The sequence below is a fragment of the Wolffia australiana genome, chromosome 3 (assembly GCF_029677425.1).
Source record: "Wolffia australiana isolate 7733 chromosome 3, ASM2967742v1".
In the NCBI taxonomy this organism is placed as follows: domain Eukaryota; kingdom Viridiplantae; phylum Streptophyta; class Magnoliopsida; order Alismatales; family Araceae; genus Wolffia; species Wolffia australiana.
Window position 1 is genome coordinate 22639833 of NC_135837.1, and position 24781 is coordinate 22664613.

The 24781-nt window shown below is 38.5% G+C and overlaps 3 protein-coding genes across 3 annotated transcripts; 2 read left to right on the forward strand and 1 right to left on the reverse strand.

Moving 5' to 3' along the window:
• The first annotated feature begins 5990 nt into the window (after positions 1–5990).
• Positions 5991–8916, forward strand: LOC144700449 (RNA-binding S4 domain-containing protein). Its single transcript, XM_078571854.1, has 10 exons — positions 5991–6183; positions 6350–6456; positions 6825–6956; positions 7041–7114; positions 7483–7588; positions 7689–7757; positions 8260–8324; positions 8411–8509; positions 8589–8688; positions 8783–8916. Exons 1-10 carry the CDS (start codon positions 6057–6059, stop codon positions 8843–8845), a joined length of 942 nt encoding a protein of 313 aa, XP_078427980.1. The 5' UTR covers positions 5991–6056; the 3' UTR covers positions 8846–8916.
• A 57-nt stretch (positions 8917–8973) lies between these two features.
• LOC144701451 (uncharacterized) lies at positions 8974–14176 on the reverse strand. The gene is made up of 7 exons (XM_078573259.1): positions 13438–14176; positions 13258–13371; positions 12569–13065; positions 11402–12031; positions 11189–11302; positions 9715–9883; positions 8974–9185 (listed from the first exon to the last, which is right to left on the reverse strand). The coding sequence occupies exons 1-7, from the start codon at positions 14174–14176 to the stop codon at positions 8974–8976; spliced, it is 2475 nt and encodes an 824-aa protein (XP_078429385.1).
• A 2502-nt stretch (positions 14177–16678) lies between these two features.
• Positions 16679–22133, forward strand: LOC144701342 (haloacid dehalogenase-like hydrolase family protein). Its single transcript, XM_078573135.1, has 12 exons — positions 16679–16927; positions 17020–17156; positions 17964–18059; positions 18216–18335; positions 18857–18946; positions 19241–19408; positions 19637–19792; positions 20112–20261; positions 20345–20446; positions 21396–21505; positions 21657–21775; positions 21936–22133. The coding sequence occupies exons 1-12, from the start codon at positions 16714–16716 to the stop codon at positions 22025–22027; spliced, it is 1554 nt and encodes a 517-aa protein (XP_078429261.1). The 5' UTR covers positions 16679–16713; the 3' UTR covers positions 22028–22133.
• The last annotated feature ends 2648 nt before the right edge of the window (positions 22134–24781 follow it).

The following is a 24781-nucleotide window of genomic DNA, read 5'->3' on the forward strand; positions in this document are numbered from 1 at the left end:
ACATCATTAGCCACAATTATCATATGGTGCTTAGTGTCTTAGTGTCTTTACACTTGTGGACACATCATTAGCCACGATTGCCACAATTATCAGGTGGACCCATCTTATATTTAGTTGTGTCTCAAGAATCCTTTTAATAATAATATTTGGAATTCATATTTTAAGTGTACTAATTCCTATATTATTATCTCATCATAATTCAGTATGGCATTGTGTATATTCAAATACTTCATTATAAATAGTAGAAGAATAATAATGAATAATATGTATTTTACTAAGTTTTATCATGATATGAAAGCGTGGTTGTCTTGACATATACATAATATCCATCACAATATTCAAATTTCATATTCAAACCACAATCTTCCATCTGAAATATGTATTTAGCATCTCAGATCTAAGTACTAATTACATGAACATAGCATGAATCAATTTGGTTGAAAAGGATAAATCCATAAAAGGATTCATACAAATAAATCTATTAGTATACAATAATAGTATATTATTAAAAGAAATCTTTCCACAAACAACACATAGTATCTCTGCTTAGTATCTCCACACTAGTGTCTATTTAATCAACCATCTTCAAAATAAGAGTGGAAGTATACAATGCCATTATATCATGGCATTTTGATTTCCTTATTAAATTTGTATGAATAAGAACATTTATAATTTTTTTAAAAGAAGTAATCCCAGTATAATGATCTCATCATAATTTTATCATTATTGCATATATTATTGGACTTCATTATAAGCATCACATGTATGTATAATTCCATCAGATATTTAGCATCAAAGGTGTTATCATTAAAATAAAATGTCTTTCCTGAACCAAATTTTCAATGATCCTCTTTAATACTTGGTATGCCAATTTTATTTTATTTACATCATGCACTATTATCAATCACCATGAAATATATCAAGCCCATCGACTAAATGTGTAAATATATCAAATCCATTGAGCATAGAGGGACATATTTTTATAAATTAACTTAATATTATGTGTCTTGATTTGACCTTGAGATAAGTTGAAATCATTTTCCAATCCGAGTTTATTCAGATAAATGTAAATTAATTTCAATTTTATTATTTTTTTAAAAAATAGGAGGTTTTTACTACATTTGTGGACTCTTATAATGCTCTGGTCAATAGTTTAATTGATCATTGATATGATTGGCATCGTTTGGTTCACTTTTGATTGAACATTATACACATTATTATTACGCCAAGTTATTTTTTAACATTGAGTTGAATTCTCCACAATATTACTGTAATGATGTCTGAATTTACTTTTACTGAATGCAAAACCAATAGTCTAACATTTGAGAATAATAGACAATAAATGTAATTGAATAGCGAGATTTTTTAATACCATTAAATTGGCTACATATGAAAGTGATTAGTGACTCATCAGTTAATCATGAACTGGTTTACAATTGAACTTATAATTGTGATTAATGATTAAAATATTATACCCTATAAATATTTTTTACAGATAAATTCATAAATTTCAGAATTTATTTGTTATTAGCGGATTTAGACATTTTGATTGAATAAGTGAAGGCCGGAGGATTAAATGAAGGAATATGTTGAGGATAATCCAAAATATTTTTGGAGTATATTATTTTGAGATACATTGATAATTATTTGGAAGATTTTTTAATCATATCAACAAAATTATTGATATTAGTGAAATATCAAGAATTAGTTAGAGGGAGTTGTGGCTTGACTCTAGAGGAGTGTTTTTGTTGAGTTACAAAAGTATTTTGAGGTTGAATAATGAAAAGTGGATAAAAAACTCACTGAGTTGTGAAGAGATTCATCGAGATTCATAAGGTGAGTCCAGAGGGGTTGAGGAATTGACAAATACAATATCAACAAGGAGTCCAGAGCGGTACAGGATGACATCAAATAACTACTTATAAGTGTATGATATTATGTTTCTATGATTTATATTCTTTTATGAACAAATACTATTCACAATTTCTCGTTAAAATTATAAAATAATGGATAATTTACTAAGATCTGATTGTCTAGATTTATTCATTTAAGATACCAATCCACTCGACTCCTTCAAGTCAAGTGGATAAATTCTCACATTTCTTTGTATTTATTTTAGATACAAAACATTGGTGAATTTAATAAGAACTTTTGGGAGTAAAATGGGATAAAAGGAGAAGCCTAGATCAATAAAAGAACATTTGAGTACACCAAGACCATTAAAAGAAAAATTAGAGTCCACATCAAGAATACTTAGAAATTAGTTCAATTGATGCAATTAAGTTGATCTAAGAAAATTTTGAATCCACATGTTAATATTAGAAATATGCAGCATCAAGGATTCATATCAGAGGATAAAAGTCAGGTCATGCTGGCCCTCTAATCTTATTTAATCATAGTCAAGGGCTATGAGCATTGGAGCACCATTATTTGAACCTTTTTCTCTCATTTGTGGTCTATATCCTTGGATTTTTCTCTCAAATATTGTTGCCATGTTTATTCATCAACTTCCTTAGTTTTGAGAGAGCTATTAATATTCAGATATTCGATCTAAAGAAAATGCACCACTCAACCTGTTGGGCATTTGTCAAAGAGGTTAATGTGATGTTCCCTCTTCCCATACTTTCTCTCCATTTTTGAAAGGTTATTATTTTAATGGATAACCTATATATGAGCTGTAATTTGCTAACAAAATGTCCCAAAAATCCACTTCTATCACTTCTCTACATCCATTCAAAGTCACCGCACATCACCATGTCTCACTGCTGTATGGCCTGCAATTTCCACATACTTATTTGACCACTTGCAATAACAACATTGCAAGTTGACTGGGTTAATCAATTGACTTTGAGTCAACTCAATTGGCCAAAGCCAGCTGGTGATCAGTTGACCTGGTCGATGGAGTGAGCCAATAACAAACTGGAATGTTGTGCTCCTAATGCATGCAGACCAATCACGACATGCCTGCCCTCACACAACAGCGGCTAAGGAGCACCACAGAGCCAGTCAATGATATTTTAATTACCATTAATTTATTACATATTAAAAACATGCCACAAAATTCCCAAATTTTATACAAAACCAATATCAATAATAAAAATATTTAGTTTTCATTTTTTAATTAATTTTACTATTTTATTATTTTTATTTATATTGAATTCCTAAAAACACTAAAAAGTTGCAGAAATATATTTTAGCATAAAATTTTTATCTCTTTATCTGCTCCAGTGGATTCAACCCTAAGTAACACTGTATAAGGAAAATATAATGAATATTATTTTATAATTCATATTCCTTAAACGATATTTCTAGACTAATTCATGGTTTATTAGTGCACCAAGGTCAAGAAAGCTTACTTAACAAAGATGTATCAGTGACTCAGGAGACGTGTCTTGAGTGCTCTCAAGATGAGCAGGCACGTAAGATTTACAGAGTGATCTCCAAATGGTAAAATTGGGTAGGATTTGTCACACAATTGTTTGGAATATGGGACAATTCATTCGCAAATTAAGGTAAAAAATCTGGCTCAAAGAGAGTGTAATGTGAATGCATTTCAATAAATATAAAAAAGAACTTATAAGACACAAACTGGAAGCCTAATGCTTAATTTACCCTAAGTACAAATCACCACCACTTTTATCCAATAAAAACCTCCCCTTGGTGATCAATGCCACCTTGTGTACGACATCTAATTTATTTACCGTTGCATTCATTTTGCAAAATGAGTTGTATAAAATCAATACAACCCACAATACATATAGTCCTACTTGATTTCTTAAAATATGCTTGACTTAAAATTTAAGCGTATAAAATATTATAAATGTATTTTAAACTGGCTTGTTGGTGAATTTAGTGAATCACTCAAGAATTGTCCAATAAATACACCAATTCTCCTCTCCTTTTCTTTCATTTTCCATAGAGTATGCCTATCAAAGATCATACCAAGGTCGATCCCCTATCTATCATATATCTCCCTCTAAATTATCCACCTCAATTATCATGCAAAACCATGTAGGTAGCAAGGAAAATAAAACGCAAAAAAAATGCAAAAAACCAGTCATTACCCCAAAAACGTTTATTTTTCTACCTCTCAAACGCACAATTCTTCCTAGAAAACGAAGAACACAAGAAGAACAGAAAAGAAGAGGAGAGGGGGTAGCTTCAGAGCTTCCGAACTCGAAGTCCGATAATAGTAGGGGAAGTACGGAACAATCGCGTTTGGCGGCGGCGGCGCCGCCACGCCGTACGGAATCACCTTCGGCCGCGGCGGCGGCGGCGGAATATTCTGTCCGGCGAGAAATGGCGGCGGAAAAGATCCGACGATCGTTGGCGGCGGGAAGCATGGATAAGGGCATGACGTGGACGAATCTGCGGCCGCCACGGCGACCAGAAAGACGGCGGCGATCGCCGTCGTAGCCGCCATCGCCGCCGCCGCCGAAAAAGTCATCGGGAGAAAGCGCCGTAGCGCGTTACGTTTCTTATTTTTGTAGTTTATACGCCAGCGAGGGTGTTTTCGTCTTTTCCCTCTTTGATACCGACCTTGCGTAAAATATATAGTCCATAAAAAAACACCAAAAAATATAAAAATGGTGTGTTGCTCCAGATTGAAATATCTAGGTCCTTTCCTCCCCTCCCCCCCCCCCCTCCCAATTATTTACCGTATTTGGGCCTATTTTGTTGCAATTCACAACTGGATAACATGTAGGTGGAGATCATCATCTACATCTTGCGGTGATGTCATCAACTCAATGACATTGTTGGATGAAGAATTCACGGTGATGGCGTTGTCGTCAACAGGCGTCTACATCGTTGTCGAAGTCCCTAAAATTTGTTGTCATTCATGTCTATGTCAAAGATGTGCCAGAGAAAAGGAAGAATTATATGTGCCGGTCGTGGAGTTAGGGAATGGCAGGTCCGGGACGTGACGAGCCCGACGTGATGAGACGGATGACGATCTGTGACAGACGGTGACTTGCAGAAAGTTTCCTCACATCACCGTCCCGTCACACGTCCTAGGATTTCGAAATAAAACCATCACGTTCGCGTCACCGTCATGGTTTGCCGCATCCCGTCACGTCCCTGTCACCGGACGGCGTCGCCGTCACGTGTGATGGGAAAACAACCATGTGGAGGAGAGAGAATTGTAGGGCCATATCTCCAGTTATCTTTGGGTTGCATCCTTTTGCGCGCATGAATTAATACAGGGACTTTTCTGCAAAATGCCAAGAAATCAAGTTCGCGATACCACATGGCGAAGTCTCAGCTGTCGAAAAGCTTAAATCTTACATTTTAAAAGTTTTTTTTGGTCATTTTTTAAATCCATCACGGCCCTCATCTGTAACGGCGTCCCGTCATGTCACACGTCCGAGGCCGTCCGCCACTGTCGCGTCACCGAGTTCGTCATCCCTCACTGTCACAGGCCCCTAATTCCATCACATTGCCGTCACCGTGACGTGTGATGTGACGGGTGACGGCTGGCATTCCGTACTTGGAGTAAAAAGAGGAAGTCAGGATCTGCCCCGAGACCGTCGCCCACCACTTGACGCCGGTATTGGCTGTCACTATTTCTCTCTTCCTCGAAGGAGCAACTGTCGTGACAGACATTTTCATACAAAATTGACCACCAAAATACACAATATATAAACTTGTTATCTGACGATGATGACTGCATCGTCATCGTCATTGAGGAAGTCAAATGTTGACCGTTGACCTCATACAGGGCATTGACCGTCACCATAATTGCCATCATCAAAGGCTGACAATATTTTAATTTTAATTTTTTTGGAGATAGAAGAGAATATTCCTTCTCATTTCCCCTTTTTTGGATAATTTGCATTGAATCCTAGCCCAACATACGTTTCTTTTACATTGGCCGATGACGAACGGAAGACGACTACGGATCTCTAATTAACAATTTTTTCTTTAATTTTTGGAGAAAGGCGAGAATAACATTATGTCTCAATTACCCGATATAACGGGCTTATTAATTCTTCACGATTGAAGCCCATTAAAGATATTGGCGGCGCCACCGGCACCAGCGGCGGAGCACGGCGGCGATGGCTGCCGTCGCAGTAGTTCCAGCGGCGATGGCTGGTGGAAGGTCTTTGCTGAGAAGAGGTCGTTCTTGGGCTATGCTAGGCTCCAAGGAATTCAACTCTCTGCGATTCCCGTCCTACGCCCCTCGTAAGATTTCAGAATTTGCTTCGTCACCTCGCTGAAATGCGATTCTGATTTCATAATTTGCATCGTCGCCTCGAGAAAATGCAGTTCGGATTTCATAATATGCTTCGTCACCTCGAGAAAATGCGATTTTTAAGTTGAATCATCGTTTTTTCTGTCTTTGGATTAGTCAGGGTGTGCCACTCAGAGGTGGAAGCTTTCCGACCAGGCGGTGTCGTTTGTGAGGCGGGTGCTGATAAGAATGTCGTTGAAGCCGTCAAAAGCGCAATTGACATGGTAATTCCAGTTTTTTAATTGTATCATATTGCCTTATCTTGTGTGTTTATCATGAAATCATCATCTGGCTGCTTTGACGTTTAAATTCCAGTCGTTTTTTTCGTTTGAGAACATTGAGGAAAAATGAATGCTCACTCGCGTCTTGTAAGATTCTGATATCAACAGTTCCCCGGATAAGATTCAAGGGGATATCTTGGCATATGAAGTTGATATATGTTTTTATTCCACACTGTTTTGCTGAGACTATGCGAAATTCAACCGTTCATTGAAATTATTGGTTTTACAAATTGGGGGAAATTTTTATATCTTCATTTAAAACTTCTATTTTGCGTTTATTTGAATCCTCCAAAATTTGAATCTTGGATTAGGCAAGAAGGGCATCAGTGCGCAGAACTGTCCAACACACAAATTTTCTCACTCCACCTGTGGTGAAGGAAGCTCTTGCGGCTCTTGAGAAGTTGGCCGACATCAAGGCTGTGGCCCAGGGAGGGTACCCTGAAGTAATAATCAGCCTTTAATTATGATTCCTCGATTACAATGATTCACATTGTATTTTCCTTTAATTTATTTCCATTTTTTTCAAGGCTGAGCGTTGTCGGATTTCTCTTGGGCATCCAGACGTCTTAGAGGCTTCCCCAGATGTGATTTCTGCGGTGAGGTTGTGTCATATGTCTTTATTTATTTTCTTTTCATTTTGTCCAATTTAGCTCCTTCAATACCCTAGTTAAGTGCCATACAGCAAAAAAATTCAACCATTTGTTGAAAGTGAGGTCAAATTTTGATTGTCTCGAATATAACTTATATTCCCAAAAGAATTTCTGGGAAGTGAATAAGAAAATGATAGGTGATTGATGAAAGAGGCTTATCTCCGTTATCTCTCATTTTATAGGACGTCATCTTTTCATTCGTCACACTGACCCAGTTTGTCTAGTCACATATTGTCGAATGACTTTAATATCATTCGGCCAATTTTTAAAATAAAGAGTGACTTTTTACTTTGAACCTCAAGTTTGCTCAATCATCCAGAATCTCGGGGAATTTTCAATTTGATCCATGCGCTCATGGCGACTTCCTTGGAGCAATACTTGGAACAGGCATCGTAAGGGACAAAGTGGGGGACATATTGCTGCAGGTGGATGCTAATTTAACTAAAAGACGTCATCTTTGCCCTATGCCCCTAATTTTTTTTCTGTACTGGAGTCAAATAAAAAAAAATTAACGTTTTTACTCAGGGAGAAAAGGGTGCCCAGGTTCTTATCGTGCCAGAACTTGTTGACTTCATCGTTTCAACACTAGTGAAGGTCAACTTTCATGCCTTACTCTTTTGAATCAAACGTATAATGACACTAGTTACTTGTCAGGCGTTGTCTTTAAAGTAGGTTTCAAAATTATTTGATAAAAAATGGACTGTTTCGGATCCAATTGAAATCTATTGAATGGTTTAGATAGTAGATCAATCAAATGGTAATCTCGTGCATTTGATGAAGGTGGTTTTTTCGGTCCTTTTTGCCTGAATTTTTGGACCTTTACGCCTGAGTTTTGGCCTTTACATCTTATTTTACTTTTCTATTTTTTACTGGCCAAATCAATCGATCACACGAATTGATGATCGATATATTAGGATAAATGAGTATCAATCGATCAAGATTGATCAGTCTTTTCACCGATTTTTTTATACGATCCAATGTCTCATTTGATCCAATCATGATGTTTCCGAACCATAAAATAAAGAAAAAAGACATGGTAATAAATCAAATTTGTGCGATAACTAGAGGCCAATATTTTGAATTATATCTTTGACAGGTAGGAAATGTTTCAGTCTCGTGTACAGAGATTCCCCTGCTTGCACTGGAGTATGAACCTCCGAGGTGTGGAATATCGTCCTCGATTGCCTTCATCTGCTCAAAATCTTTCCAAACTAACTCCTCAATTTCATGATCCTCTTCATTTACAGGACAAAGTCATTAAGAACAGTGGAAGCATCTCTACGTGTCGATGCCCTCGCCAGTGCGGGGTTCAAGATATCTCGCTCTAAGCTTGTTGGCATGATCAGGTTTGATTTAATTATTAATTTCTGGTTTTCCATGGGAAAACCCTGAATTAATTGGCGTCATTGAAAAAACAATTATCAGTAATGGAGATGTGAGAGTTAACTGGTCAACTGTCACAAAGAATGGAGCTGCGCTCAAAACTGGGGACCTCATCTCAGTCAGCGGGATGGGGAGATTAAAGGTGCTTGCATGATCTTGCATAATCTTGCTGTTGATATTTTTTTGATCTATGTTTTTGGGGTCCTCTTCAATATTGAATTCCCCATTGGTTTCAGGTTGGAGAGATTGTGGAGACGCGAAAGGGAAAATTTTCCGTTGAACTTATTAAATATCTGTAAGAATAACAAAATGTGTAACCATCTGTTTTAATGTCTCTTCAATCCAGATGCTTTCTTTTTATGGCTTCAAATCAGGGATTTATGGTGATCAGATTAGATGATCGGATCGGATCTAAAGTTTCATTCAATCAGACGACCTTGATCCCGATCAGATCAGAATTATGATTAATTAGATCGTGATCTTGATTATTGACCCACTTGATCTGATCAAAAGTATTATCTATTGGGGACCCCTCTGTGGGAGGTGTAGGTTGATCTGATCGGATCTCGGAGACTGTCATGGTGACTGGAGATGTGACGAGTTGCCTGCATGATGATGATGTCATTCCGATGTAACATCCTGCCACATCACCCATCTGAACCTGACTATATAAAAAATGAATGCTCTCTCTCTTCCTCCCTTCAAGAGAGACAGGTGAATACCAAGATCAAGATATAGAGATAGATAGATAGATAGATAGAGAAAGAGAGAGAGAGATGGAGCACGAGACAACACACCGGGAAGGATGTTAAGACTCCCTCAAGATCAGTAGATCTTAGGTCGTCTCAATAGAAAGAATTACCAAATCAAGAAAAGAACAATACAATCTCCATGCCCGTAGTCTCCGAAGAGAGGTCAACGAAGAATGAAGAAAAGATAGGAATGCGATGAGGCGAATCGCTCTCGTCGCCCAACGAGTCGGAGGATCTCCACTCGAGCTAGATGCGCCAACTGACTTCCTGCTCCTCAAGACCCTCCCCGCCTTCTTATTTATAGGCTTCTTTTCCCGCCTAATGGTCTTCTTGAAGGTCGTCCGACGTGGCCGATCTTGTTCTCCCCTTCTTTCTTCTATTTTCTAAATATGTCCTCGGGAGGTTCATATCAGTACTTCCCCTCCCAAGAACAAAATTGTCCTCAATTTTGAAGTTAGGAAATTGTTTTTCCATGGTAGGGGCATCCTCCCAAGTGGCTTCGGAAGGAGGTAGATTACGCCACTTGACGAGTACTTGCATGCAATTTCGAGTGAATCTGTAAGATAATATTGCTTCCGGTCCCACCTGCCATTCCCAATCAGTAGAAAGATCAGATGTTAGTGGAAAAACCGTATGGTTATCACCTAGGGCCTTGCGAAGATGTGATACATGAAAAACAGGGTGTATTGCTGATGTTTGAGGAAGGTCTAATTTATATGCCACGGGCCCGATCTGTTGTAAAATTTTATAGGGTCCAAAGTATTTTGGAGAAAGCTTCTCACAGTGACATTTTGCCAAACTTTTCATCTTGTATGGTCTGATTCTAACATAAACCTAATCACCAACTTGAAATTGGACATCCCTTCGATGTTTGTCTTCTTGCCTTTTCATGTACTCTTGTGCCCTTGATAGTTGTGATTTTAGCAAACTGAGAGTTGCATCCCTTTCTTGGAGCATCTGGTCTAATGAGTCAATGGGGGATGGCGACGACCCATATTTGATGAGTGTGGGAGGGTCCCTCCCATACACAACCTTGAAAGGCGACATTTTGATGGATGAGTGGTAAGATGTATTGTAACTGTATTCGGCCCAGGGTAACCATTTAGTCCATTGTTTGGGGCATTCGGAAGAGAAACAACGAAGATAGCATTCTAAGCTTCGATTTGTAACTTCTGTTTGACCGTCCGTTTCTGGGTGATAAGAGGAGCTCATTTTCAGTGTTGTCCCTTGGTGTTTATGTATTTCCCTCCAGAAGGAGCTGGTGAATACACTGCCCCTATCAGAGACAATGGAGCGAGGTATTCCATGAAGTCTGACTATTTCCTTGATGAAGATTTCTGCAATACTCTGTGCGCTGAAAGGGTGTTTAATTGCTATGAAATGACTGTATTTGGACAATCTGTCTACCACCACCAGGATGGAGTTATAGCCCTGTGAGAGTGGTAAACCTTCAATAAAGTCCAACGAAATATCTTCCCAAATCTGTTGAGGAATGGGTAGGGGTTGGAGTAACCCTGCGGGACTAAGATGAGAAGATTTATGCCTTTGACAGATTTGACATTGAGAGACATATGTCTGAATCTGTTTCTTCATTCCTTGCCAATGGAGCTGCTGTAGAATTCTTTTGTAAGTCTTTTGAAACCCACCATGACCTCCCACCTTGGCGTCATGAAATTCGTGGAGGATAAGTGGAATTAAAGAAGAGTGCTTGGGCATTACTAATTTCTGGTTGTAAAATAGGAGGTCGTTTTGTATGTGGTAATGGGGTATGGCTGTCTTCTGTGAGTCCAATGCCTGCTTAATGGAGTAGAGCGTCGGATCTTCAGCATATTCCCTTATGAGTTTATACTTGTCTAGCCAATGCATAGTAGAGATAGAATTGCAGGTTACCTGGCCATCTTCCATGGAACGAGATAAAGAATCAGCGATCACATTCTTTTTCCCTGCCTTATACTTGATTTCAAAGTTGAAACCTAAGAGCTTAGAGATCCACTTATGGTAGTGCTGCGGAATTTCATGTTGGTCATTCAAAAATTTCAAGCTGAACTGATCAGTATGGATATAGAATTTTTGAAATAAAAGGTAGTGTTTCCACTTACGTACTGCCAGGACCACAGCCATTAATTCTCTTTCATAAGCTGATCTCATTTTGGTAATAGAAGATAAAGCCTTGCTGAAATATGCAATAGGATGGCCGTCTTGAAGGAGGACGGCGCCCAGACCTATTCCAGAAGCGTCTGTTTCTACCACAAAGGGCCTTGTAAAATTCGGTAGCTTTAGGATAGGGGTGGTTGAAAGGGCCTGCTTAAGTTGATTGAAAGCAGAGGTGGCTTCTTCATTCCATGCAAATGAGTTCTTCTTAAGTAAGGAAGTTAGAGGCTGAGCCTTTGAAGCATAGTTTACTACGAACCTTCTATAATAGTTGGTGAGCCCCAAGAAACCCCTCAATTGCTTAATTGAAGACGGAGTCGGCCATTGCACAATCGCATCGATTTTGTGGGGGTCAGTGGCCACTCCTTCATGAGATATTGCGTGCCCCAGATAGTCGATTTGATTCTGAGCAATTTGGCATTTCGCTGGATTCACCCATAACTGTTTGTCTTGTAGTACCTTGAAGACTGAGTGCAGATGATCTTCATGTTCAGAGGCTGTCCGACTGTATACCAATATATCATCAAAAAAAACCAATACGAACTTCCTCAGAAATGGTTTAAAGATGGAATTCAGAAGACTCTGAAAAGTAGCCGGAGCATTAGTCAATCCAAAAGGCATCACTGTGAATTCATAGTGGCCTGGATGCGTCTTGAAAGCAGTCTTTGGTATATCGGATTCAAACATGCGAATTTGATAGTACCCTGATTTCAGATCTAATTTTGTAAAGATAATAGAACCATGTAGTTCTTCCATCAATTCATCCACGACCGGTATTGGATAGCGATTTGATATGGTAATTTTATTCAGTGCCCTGTAATAAATACACATTCTCCACCCTCCATCTTTTTTCCTTATCATTAACGCAGGGCTAGAGAAAGGGCTGGTTGAAGATCTAATAAAACCAGATTCTAGCAGTTCTTGAACCACTTTTTCCAGCTCATTCTTATGCAAGTGAGAATAACGGAAAGGACGGACATTTGGGATTTTGGAGTTTGCAACTAAATGAATCTGATGATCAAATTGACGTTTTGGTGGTAGGCGTATGGTAGGTGTGAAAACCTTGGGATAAAGTTCATGAAATTTATGATGCTGGATATTCAGTTGTAGAGAATGTACCCTGGGAAGATGAGGATCGCAGGCTTCATACAGCTCTTTGAATTGTCTCTTGCTGCTTATGAATTCTTGAACAGTCGTAGTGGTCAATACTCCTCGAGGAAGCAATTCTGGATCAGTCTTGAGAGTGTGAACCCTGCCTTCCCATAGGATTTTGAGATTTAATAGTTTATAGTTGCTGTAAAACCACTCAAGAGTTTTCAACCATTGCACTCCCAGGATGATTTCCATATGAGGAAGTGGAATGGGAATAAGGTCTTGCTTCACCTGAAGTCCTTGCATCTGGATGGGGACATTTAGACAAATGCCTGCAGATTGCTGAAGAACGCCGTTAGCCAAAAGTATATCAAAAGGGGGTCCTTGAATCACGGTCAGATATAAGGTGGTAACCAGTTCAGACTTGATAAAGTTGTGGGTAGCTCCCCCATCTATTAATATTCTCACTCTGACCCCTTTAATGCTACCCCACAATTTGACCAGCCCATTAGGAGAAGCAGATTCTGAAAAATGAAATGCAATTTGAGCAGTAAAAAGAGATCCCTGGTTGATTGGAGTATCATCAGTTTGCATGTAATCTACTTCTTCTTCCACTTGTTGACATTCCTGATCTCCTTCTAAGACCATAACGAGGTTTAGATTTCTCTTACAGCGGTGTCCTGGCGCGAAGCGTTCATTGCAGTAGAAACACAGACCTTTGTCTTTACGCTGTTGAAATTCCTTCTCCGTGAGTCTTAAGTTGTGGCGTTTCCCACTATGCCCTGCTGGTTGCTGTTGCGAGACTGCAGGTTGATGCCTGCTAGTTGAGGCTACATCGGCACGAGATACCTGATGATAAGTTTGGTGATAGTTGTGATCGTTCAGAGGTCATTTGCCTTTGATGTCTGGAGCTTGAACATTGGGATAACAAGGATTATTCTGCCATGCTGAATATAGGATTCCCAGATCCATTTCTGCCTGCAAGGATAAATCCATAATTTCTTTAATTCCGTATGGTCTTGCCTTGAGGACCTCCCTACAGATTTCGGGCTTTAATCCCCTCAGGTATGCATTCTCCTTGACGTCCCTTTGTAGATGGGGTAGCTGTGCTATGATGCGTTCAAATGCCGCTCTGTAATCTGTGACAAACCCAGTCTGTTGAATTTCAAACAAGGATTTATAAAGACCTCTAACGCAGATGCGGTATCGGCTAGAGAAGTGCTCCTTGAATTCGTCCCATGTTTGCATTCCAAATTCTAATTCAGCATATTCAAACCAGTCTTGAGCTGCTTCAACCAAATGCAGAGAAATTAAATGCATTTTCTCAGCGTCTGGCATAGGATGCTGGCGAAAAAATCGTTCGGCTCTCTTGATCGAGCCGTCGGGATTTTCTCCCTGAAATATAGGTAAATCTCCTCTTTTAAAGACAGAATCCGTGGCTAACCTGGGAGGTGGTTGTCGATCTTCTGGAGGATCGCGTGGTGCTCTAGGATCTGGAGGGTTAACTGCATGTGGAGATGCTAACGCCTTCATATCTGCCATCTGCACCCGTATTTCCGCCATCTGCTCCATGATCCGCTCCAAGACCGTGTTAGTGCGTTTTTGGAATTCCAGATTGCTGACCTCGCCTTCCATAATTCGATTATAAGATCTTGACAACACAAGAGAACCGCGGAATGCAATTTCAAAAGAATCGAACGTGCTCTGATACCAGTTGTTAGGACTCCCTCAAGATCAGTAGATCTTAGGTCGTCTCAATAGAAAGAATTACCAAATCAAGAAAAGAATACCAGATTCCCGATGTAGAAGAGTCCAAGAACAATACAATCTCCACGCCCGTAGTCTCCGAAGAGATGTCAACGAAGAATGAAGAAAAGATAGGAATGCGATGAGGCGAATCGCTCTCGTCGCCCAACGAGTCGGAGGATCTCCACTCGAGCTAGATGCGCAAACTGACTTCCTGCTCCTCAAGACCCTTCTTATTTATAGGCTTCTTTTCCCGCCTAATGGTCTTCTTGAAGGTCGTCTGACATGGCCGATCTTGTTCTCCCCTTCTTTCTTCTATTTTCTAAATATGTCCTCGGGAGGTTCATATCAAAGGACATGGGGGTGGTTGCGCACACGAGAGAGATAGAGAGAGAAAGGGAATAATTTTTTTTTCTTGCCATAAATCATGCTTAGGTCTCAGAAAACCTAAATTAAGGCTTAAAACAATGTTTTTATTTGTTGATAAGGCCTTTTGTGATGGTCGGAGACAATGTTAGAATGATGTGGCAATGAAATGATCTGATGGCAATGAAAGGATATCTCGAACTTGTAGAGTTCCACTACCATGTTACTTGTAAGTTTGTTGGACAGATGACAGATGATGGATTATGTTTGCGGATGGATGGGACACGACTGAACGACCACATCCAGAGGACACCAACACGTGAGATTTAAGTTGACATGGATCGATGTTGCCATTGACATGAACACGAGCTGACACCAATGTCATATCATCACTGACATTAATGAATATAGTTTACATCCTCATTGACTATCCATCCATCAATGATGTCCACAATCATATAAATAGTCATCATCGCTTTCGTCTACAACAATTCAATATCCATGATAGTTGTTGTCCTCATCAATGACGGCCGTTGTCTTCGTCGATGTCGGTTATCATCGCTGTCGACGGCACCTTCATTGGTCTTCATTGCTCGAAAAAAAAATCATTGTCCTTGTCGTCAATAGTCATAGCCATTGTCAACAAGATCACCATTCCCCTCAACGACAATCATCTATGACAATGATCATCGTCTGCTCAGTCAGTTGTCTGCTCCAACAATTAACATCATTGTCAACGACAGTGGTTTTTGTCAAATGAAAGTCATAATCCATCCCTCATCAATGATGTTTCTATTGATGTTGTTAGTTGATCGACATCCACCATCACTGTAATCACACTCATTGATGCCATATGACGTGCTTGTAGCTCCATCATAATTGTGACACCATCAGGGTATCCTCGTAGATTAGACAAGTTTTAGTTTCAAATATATAAAAAACAATAAAATATATATTTGAGAGCATTATTTATCCAACTGTATTTTTGGTGACTATTTATTTGATTTTTCCCTAAAATAAAATACAATTTTTTGGTTATTCCCTAAATTTCCTCACTGTTATCATCATCTGAACCGTTGTTATCTGCATGTCATTTCTGCCATCAAATCGTTTGTCATCTTGAACGGATGAATGATGGTGTAAATGTTCCCATCCTGTCATCTCTTTATCCGATTTGGACGAAAGGACGATGATCAGTCATCAGTCTAACACCACAAAAATTAGGGTTTTACATTTTGGACTCAGGTCTGGTCAGACTGGACTGGACAGTACTCTAGATAAGGTTTAAGTCATTGCTAGAAACCGGGACCAGAGGGGGCTGTCAAACCTTACCACAGTACAAGTTTAATTTACTATTAAAATAATCCAGGTTAATTCCCTACGACAATTAATGGTAAGAATCAAGTAAAAGTTCTCGGGGACTTTTCAGCAATTATGCGGGTCCGTGTCGCCGCACGCATACATAACAGAACTTGCTGCGGGCCCCACGAGCATCTCCCGTTCCACTGCCTCGCAGAACATCAAACCTAACGATAATCTGTACAGGACGAAACGGAGCACGTAACGACAAGCGGAACGAAACCATTCGTCTCAATCCAGACCGAAAGGCAAGTGCGTCGTCCGTCCGGAACCTTACAGTCAAGAGCGGAGCTGCTTAGCTTACGCTAGTCTTGCGGGACAGTTGACGCGTCAGCTCCTCGCTTAGAATATAGAGAGTTCAGGATCCTGCGGGACGTGGCCGATGTACGGGGCGAAGATCATCCTGTCCGACGTCCGGAATCAGTACAGGCATGCGACGGGACGAGACGGGACGGAGAGAGAGCCAGTCCGACGTCCGAAATCAGTGCAAGGACGTGGACGGGACGGTTTTTTCGTTCACGTAGACGAAAACCGTCCCGTTCGGAGGTATCGGGACGAATTTCCGCCCCGATTTTCGTCCAACCTCGCGGAGCCGACGATTTTTCGTCCACGTAGACGAAACCGTACCGTCCGCGTCCCTGCACTATAGAGGAGAGCGATGGCGATGGAGTGGAGAAGCGAGCAGAGAAAAAGGGAGAGCCATGGCTGCGGCGGTGAACGGGGGGCTGCCTCTGCTGTCATCGCCGGCTTACTTGGAGAGCAAGGCGGTGAAGGAGACGCGAGGTCTGGTTTCGGAGCTGTGCCGGCAGTTTTACAGCCTTGGATGGGTGTCCGGCACCGGCGGAAGCATCACGATCAAGGTCCATGAAGACTCCATTCCAAAGCAGCAGCAGCTCATCGTCATGTCTCCCTCTGGTGAAATTCAGATCTAGATGTAGTTTTGATCTTGATTTGATGTTTGAAAGTTGTGATTTGTGTTGATCGTTTGGTTATTGGTGGAATTTCAGGCGTGCAGAAGGAGAGGATGGTTCCTGAGGATATGTATTTGCTCTCTGCGGGGGGAGATGTTCTCTGCGTGCCGGCGAAGAAGCCTTATCCTCACAGGCCGCCGAAGTGTTCCGATTGCGCGCCTTTGTTCATGAAGGTGTCTACATTGGTTTTATTTTTGAGGATTGTTTGATATCTCATTGTCGAAATTGAATGGCGATTGATGTTTTATCGTCATCATCATCTTTATGGTCCCTTTATGAAGGTATCTGAAGTAGTTTTTTTTGTAGAATTCTCTGATATACCTTCTTATTTCGTCGTGAATTCTTGTTATCTAACTTTATCATGATTGATCTTCTGTCTCTGTCATCATCTTCTTTTTGTCGTGAATTCTAATTATCGAACTCTATCATGATTGATGCGTTATCGTCATCATCATCCTAATCTTAATGGTCTCTATAAAAAGGTGTCTTAATTTGGTATATTATGAATAGAAAATCTCTGATTTTTTATTTGAAAGAAATAGAAGCCACTGATATACTTTCTTCTCTCATCGTGAATTCTAATTATTCAACTTTATTCGCAGTTGATGTTCTATCGTCATCATCTGTATGGTCTGTTTAAAAAGTTGTCAAAATTAGGTTTATTTTGGAAGAAATATTGATATGCCTTCTTCTTTTGTCATGAACTATCAAAATTTATTAACAGTTGATGTTCTATCGTCATCAGCGTTGTCATCTTTATGGTCTCTTTTTCATTCCCTTCATTTGCATCCGAGTTGATTTCTCCAGTTTGTTCGTTCCTCTTGCCTTGGCATCCAATGACCTGGCCTCTAGCATCATAGTTTCTTATGCTTTAATAGAAGTATGACTTATTGGGATTTCCGATTCATTCAGTTAATATTTGTTTCATCTATTTTAATTAATGTTTTTGTGGTTTTGATTTGAACTCCACTGCCCTCTAGGCTTATGAAATGCGCGATGCTGGTGCAGTTATCCACAGTCATGGATTAGAGTCTTGTCTTGTGACGATGCTGCGTCCTTTCTCAAATGAGTTCCGGGTAATACTTTGCATGATTTTCCATCCAGTTGTTCCTCAATGGAAATAAGTTATTGATTACTCTCTGTGACAATACTCACTTGCTTGAACCTTTCTAAGAATAAATTGCCTCATAAAGCCTGCTCTCTTCAATATGTTTGTGGAAATTGCTTTGCAGATAACTCATATGGAGATGATTAAAGGGATTAAAGGACATGGCTACCACGATGAACTTGTCATTCCAATAATAGAGAATACTGCTCATGAGGGCGAGCTCACGGAATCTCTTGCTAAAGCAGTACACATATTTTCTCTATTCGAATTGCTTCCTTTCAGCAATGCTTTAAGTCTTAACTGCTATAAAAGTTGATGTAAATTTGTGTTAGGCCGTTTCTCTCTGTTGTGATATCTACACGGGCGGATTATTATTAATTATAATTTGTTGATTTCTGACAAGATGTAACTATTTGTTTATTTCTGTATTTGTCCTTGGCATAAAAAACATTTATTTTAGCGCTGTATCTATCTGCGTAAATGTGACGGCTAAGAGAACAAATGGAATGTGTGGTCTTTTCTCAGCAAATAAACGAAGACTGGGACCATGTTATTTAGTTCACTTTGTTCGATGTGGATTAAGAAGCAGACTGTGCTTTTATTTTGTTTTCGTGGACACATCTGCATCTGTAGAAGTCATTAAATCATCCCATATGGAAGGGGAATATAATATTTCTGATTTTTCTAAAACGGATTAGACATTTCAGGCAAGCATTCCTTTTCATATTCATGATGACATAATATGGTTCTCTTCTCAAATCACAGATTGAAGAATACCCTAAAGCGACTGCTGTTCTCGTACGGAACCATGGAATTTATGTTTGGGGAGATTCCTGGATCAGCGCTAAAACTCAGGTCTGTACCAGATTTTGCAAAGTTGGACGTTTCCTTGTGTCAATGATCCTTGATGTGTAGTGAAACCATTGATTCTTTGTCGATCACTGTACAGTGTTGACAGCTTCTTAATTTTTTTCTCTTTTATTTCAATCGATTATAGTCTCTTGGTTATTTCAATCGATTGTCTTCTTAATTAATATATATTTTTAAAAGTTTCCCGTCTGAGCGAGAAAACAATAATTCATATTACTTTGTGCGTAACGTGAATTTAATGTTTTTCCAGAACTTATAGTTATTTTAAAATATCTACAGGCTGAATGTTACCACTACCTCTTTGAAGCTGTTCTAAAACTCCATAATCTGGGATTAGACTGGTCCACTCCGCTGCATGGGCCTCTTGAGAAGTCAGCAAGACACCGATACCAGACAATAACGCAAGCTGTCCCTCCGGATCAGACTTCTGCTCCTGAGCCATCTAGAGTAAATTATTATATTTGTTCCTTCGACTTTATTTTACAAAAAATTGTGGTCGTCAATGCAATTCTTTTATGATCATGGTTTGGGATTTGAACACCCTAAGTGTGGCACTTGCTCCATTTTAAAAAAATTATGACTATATTCTCTTTTTATCTTTATAGGTTTGTACAGCATTATTAAAGATGATGTTGTGTGATTATCAATTCAAGCAAAATATTTGCATTCTTGCAGCATTGCATTGTACTCGACATCGAGGGAACTACAACTCCGATTTCCTTCGTTACTGATGTTCTCTTTCCCTATGCCCGTGATAATGTACGGAAGCACCTGATTGCTACTTATGACAGTGCTGAAACACAAGATGATATAAAGCTCTTACGCGATCAAGTAAGAATCAATTGACCTGAATGCAGAAGTATAAGGGTTTTTTTCTCTTTTATCATATCTGTTGTCGTTGTATAAAAATATTGCGTTTTATTTTCTTTTGGTGTTAGAAATATTTTTATTAAAACTAAATCCGAATTTATTTTCTCATTAACAAATTCAGAGGAATCGGTATTTACATACTTATTGCTATGTTTATGTTTACACATTTTTCATGCCGTTAGATTATTACAGCCCTTTATTTAGTTTTGATATCTTGATATATCTTCTTACCCTCAATTTCTCCACAACCATAATAATCCGTATAACTATTATTTCAAAGGTCTTGGAGGATCTGGAAAAGGGCGTTCTTGGAGCCGTTCCTGTTCCTTCGGAAGATTCAGGGAGGGATGAAATAATCCAAGCACTTGTGGCTAATGTGGAGTCAATGATCAAGGCTGATAGAAAAATCACAGCTCTGAAACAGCTGCAGGTGATAGGGACTGTTAATACATTTCTGTCATTCATCACGTAGACTTAATTTTATCATTATTTTATTTTTATAACTTTATATAGGGGCATATTTGGAGGACTGGGTTTGAGAGCAAGGAATTGCTGGGAGTGGTTTTTGATGATGTGCCCGAAGCTCTGAGTAAATGGCATGCCTCTGGAATCAAGGTACCTCAAAATTTACAGCACTAGTCTGGAGCGTGATATTGAACTCTTAATCTGATGTTCAACACTATTTTCTTACTGCCAATATGATGCAGACCTTTATTTACTTTTGTATCAAGAAAGGGGATTCTTCTTCAAAAAAAAAAATCAAGAAAGGGGATTGAGGATAGGATCAAATGATCCAATCTATGATCAGTTAGATCAGGGCCTCAATCTGATCACTGAAAGATGGCAGTCAGGTGTTGATCCATTCACGATCTTTGCGTTATGATTGAGTGTCTCCATTGATGGATTGTGGGGACGATCTGCTACGAGGGGCAGAAAAATGGCCTGATTGGAGATCCAAACACCAGTCATTCGACTTTTGCCCCTTTGTATTATTGAAATTTCTTGATCGGAATGGACTGGTTACCCTAATAGAGGAGGTATAGATTGACAAGGGGACAAGAACACAGAAGATGCAGTGAAGGCGAGGCTGCTCATAAAATGGAAGAGATGAGAACTGAAATGCATCTTACTTCTGCATAATTTCATTACCCTCCTAAAATGAGTGTGGCCCAATTTGAAGGAAAACATGTAGGAAGGGAAATTATCATAATAGCTCGAATGGGATACACTGCCAAAATGGGGTTATAGGATTGTCTCCCAGTATTGTGAAGTGTACCTTGTTGAACTCCATAAGAAGAGGTATAGTGTGGAAGAGAGAGAAAATACAGATGAAGAAGAGAGGCAGGTAGAGAAAAGAGCAGGGCAGCTGGAGGCATCATGCAAACATGAAAATCAGGCAATCTGATCAATTCAAAACCAAAACCAATCTATTAGAAGGTTCCTCATCCTTGTACGGAATAGAAAAATTACAAGAATACTCTTACTTCTAACTTGCAACCTTAGTTTCCTTCTTTTTGAAATAGTTTTTCATCTAAACTAATGGCGGAAAATCTTGTCCCCACAGGTTTACATTTATTCCAGTGGCAGCAGAGAGGCGCAGAGGCTTCTTTTTGGGAACACCATCCACGGAGACCTGAGGAAATTCTTGTGTGGTTTTTTTGACACCACAGTGGGGTTTGTTCCCATTTTTCCATCTTTTTTCCCTTGGATCATGATGATGATGATGGCCTCCACCACAACCATCATGATCACCATCATCGTCATTATCATCATTGTCATCATCACCATCTTACTGATCTCTGTTGCCATCTGTCGTTTCTGTCAGGAACAAGAGGGAGATTCGCAGCTACTCTGAGATTTACCAGTCTTTGGGAGTGGATAAACCCAATCAGATTCTGTTCCTTACGGACGTCTACCAGGAAGCTGTTGCAGCCAAGGCAGCGGGTAATGCTTTGCCTTCCATTTCTTCCACATCTTACATCAAATTATGATCTTATATTATAACACAGAAATTTCAGATCATAGTCCTGAGGTATCCTTTTTTCTAGAGTTATTTCCTAATATGATATGTTTAGTGTTTTATAAATTCGTTTTGGGTTATCAGGTCTGGATGTAATTATCTCTGTGAGGCCGGGTAATGCTCCACTTCCAGAGGACCATGGATTCCCCACTATCACTTCTTTTGCAGAGGTATGAATATGTTCTTTTGGTATATATATGCATGAACGAATGAATATAACCTGAATACATTTATTTGTATGATTGGCTTTGAGGAAGCTTAAATGGCCAGATTATTGATCTAGTGAAGACACCTTATCTATAATGGAATTAAAGCTCATACGGAAGAATTATATCACTTTTTTTAGGTTTTATGACTTTCAAAGGGAGATCAATCCTCTTTACATGAATATACTCGTTTATTAGTGGGTTACTGAAGAATGACATCTCAATAATGAGTATGCCATCTGCAGTTGGTGGTAAAGTAGAATTAATTCATGAAGGAGTCAACCTTGGATCATTTTCAAATGCCCAATGAAAATGCCTCTTTTGAAAATGGGATGAAATTTTTTTGTATATTTGAAAATCATGTATTATCGAAGCTTGCCTTCCATAAAAGTTTCTAATGTTTTTAAATTATCATTTTACCTAAACTTCTCATTGTTTCAGTAATTCTTTCTATCTTCTCCCCCTTCACGTTTTTCTCGCAATCTCTCTGTCTGTCTCTGTCCCTCCCTCTCTCAATCCATCAGATTTCAATATATATATTTTTACGCGTAATACATACATAAAATTGGGAATAATGTCCAAGAATTGATTAAAGAAAATTGCCTTCAGTCCACTCTTAAAGTTGGGTTATTCCCATGCCCTTAATAAACTGAAACAATTCATTCCGAACCCAACAAAACATCTCCCCTCATCTAAAATATCGACTTCTTAGATTAAACGGCATATGATCATTCTTTCATAAAATAAAAGATGCCAGGCATGAGAGATGTGAGATAAAAATCATGGGCATCCTCCAAATAAAGTAGGCCAGTATAGTCCAGTGTATTACTTTATTTGATGTAATTTAGAAAAGTAATGATCTCCACCTCTACAAGCATGGCTGAATTCCAAATTGTTTTTTTATTCTTCTTCAGGAACATATCTCCTTGTAATCTGGTTGAACCCATGATGTAAAATTTCAGGTTCTTCGTAAGTATAAAATGATAATTCCTTAATAAACCTCTTTATCTCATTGAAATTCCATTCAGGAGGAATTATTCTTGAAATAATATATTTAAGAATATGTACATACCAAGGGGTATTCCTTTTTACTCCGATAAATGCTGATCTGGAAATTTGTATTTTATAGTGGTGTAATGTTCCATTTTTATCTTAGATAAAAGGACAACTCAATATTCTCACATCCCGTCATATCCTTAATCTCTATCTCAAGTTTTTTGAATAGTAAAATTCACCTACTGCGCATACATTTAATCTGTTTCGTTTTCAGTAAAATCTTTAAAGTAGCATGTCCTGAAAAATAACTACTTTAAATACCAATAAAATAATATCCAGAGTTTTCCATAGAACAGAATAGCTAGAAATTCATTTTCACTTTCATAATAACCTAGCCAAACTTACCTGCCCTCAGCCTTATTCTCTTACTGTCCCAAACTGCTCGCACTTCAAAATCTGATGCATCACACATTAATTAAAAATGCAAATCCCAATCTGGAGTTTAGAGAGTGAGTATCTGTTTGATTGCATGTTAAATACTGTTCAAGTAAATCTTGTTATTTTCATCAATGATAAATTCCTACATATTTAGACAGAGTATTAGATAATTTTTTTATAAATATTAGTAAAATCTTAAATGAATCTCTTGTAGAGGCCTTTGTGGAGAAAACTCCATATTCTTGGTAAACCTGTGCTTGACAACTTGATACCCCAGCACTAATTCCATCCTGACCTAAGAAATGAGAAATTTTCCAACTCAGAACCAAGTTTTTTCAAGACAAATGTGAATAATGTTAGTTAGGTATCTGGGCATGCCTCAAAAGAGGCTCCAACAATCATTCATAAAATCCCAATACAATCACCAAGTAAATTACAAAACATGGTATTTATACATCCTTAAAACAAGGTAGAAGCATTAAGTAGTCTAAAGGCTTTATTTTTTAAGCATATTTTTAAGACATGTAAAATTGTTTCATTTTGACTATCAGGCTGAAGATTAGTATGACTTGAATAACCATCAAGACAAATATGTAATTATTCCCATATAGATTTTCCCCAGTAAAATCAATAAAAGATACAATAACCTGTCTTTTTTTGTTGCCAGATTGATATTCATATAACCTGTATGTACTCTCTGGTTAGTGGTCTGCCTACTTTATACTTCTTTTGCTTTTCATTTTTATCCATGTTTATTCCATATTTTCTTTGGTACAATATGAACAAGAGTTACCCAATAGCTATCCAAAATGTCATAGGTCGTATCAGATTTGAACCATTTAAGAATTTATACCTTTAATACATCTAACATATAAATATTCAATATCTTTGAATCTCCCATGATGGTCTATAGCCTTCATCAAAAATAATTTATGTTCACAAATGTGAGAAGGAATTGTTCTAACATCATCAAAAGAACATACTATAGCTGATTTATGGATTTTCAAAGCATCTTTGGGTCATGTTATTATATAAGACTTCAGTCAAAATAAATAATAACACAACCTGTTTATAGGACCTTGGAACAAATAATTCAAAGAACGTAAATGTTTAACATTTAAAGCTCAGTTCGGAAAAGTTTTAAGATGTTCAAGGGGTTATTTTCCTTCTCCAATTTCCCACACAAGAAAAATATCATCTTTAAATTCATCATTCTCCCTAACTATATCACAAATATGAAGCTCTTCATTATCTTCATAAGTTTGGCTATATTTACATTTACCTACACAT

Coding starts and splice junctions, on each gene's coding strand:
- LOC144700449 (XM_078571854.1), top strand. CDS start 6,057: ATGGCTGCCGTCGCAGTAGTTCCAGCGGCGATGGCTGGTGGAAGGTCT. Junction 6,184..6,349: donor ATTCCCGTCCTACGCCCCTC/GTAAGATTTCAG, acceptor TCTTTGGATTAG/TCAGGGTGTGCCACTCAGAG. Junction 6,957..7,040: donor CCCAGGGAGGGTACCCTGAA/GTAATAATCAGC, acceptor ATTTTTTTCAAG/GCTGAGCGTTGTCGGATTTC.
- LOC144701451 (XM_078573259.1), bottom strand. CDS start 14,176: ATGGAAGGCGAGGTCAGCAATCTGGAATTCCAAAAACGCACTAACACG. Junction 13,066..13,257: donor TCAACAGCGTAAAGACAAAG/GTCTGTGTTTCT, acceptor TTCATTTTTCAG/AATCTGCTTCTCCTAATGGG. Junction 9,186..9,714: donor TTTTGTTCTTGGGAGGGGAA/GTACTGATATGA, acceptor GTGATGTGGCAG/GATGTTACATCGGAATGACA.
- LOC144701342 (XM_078573135.1), top strand. CDS start 16,714: ATGGCTGCGGCGGTGAACGGGGGGCTGCCTCTGCTGTCATCGCCGGCT. Junction 20,447..21,395: donor GGCATGCCTCTGGAATCAAG/GTACCTCAAAAT, acceptor TTGTCCCCACAG/GTTTACATTTATTCCAGTGG. Junction 21,506..21,656: donor TTTTTTGACACCACAGTGGG/GTTTGTTCCCAT, acceptor CGTTTCTGTCAG/GAACAAGAGGGAGATTCGCA.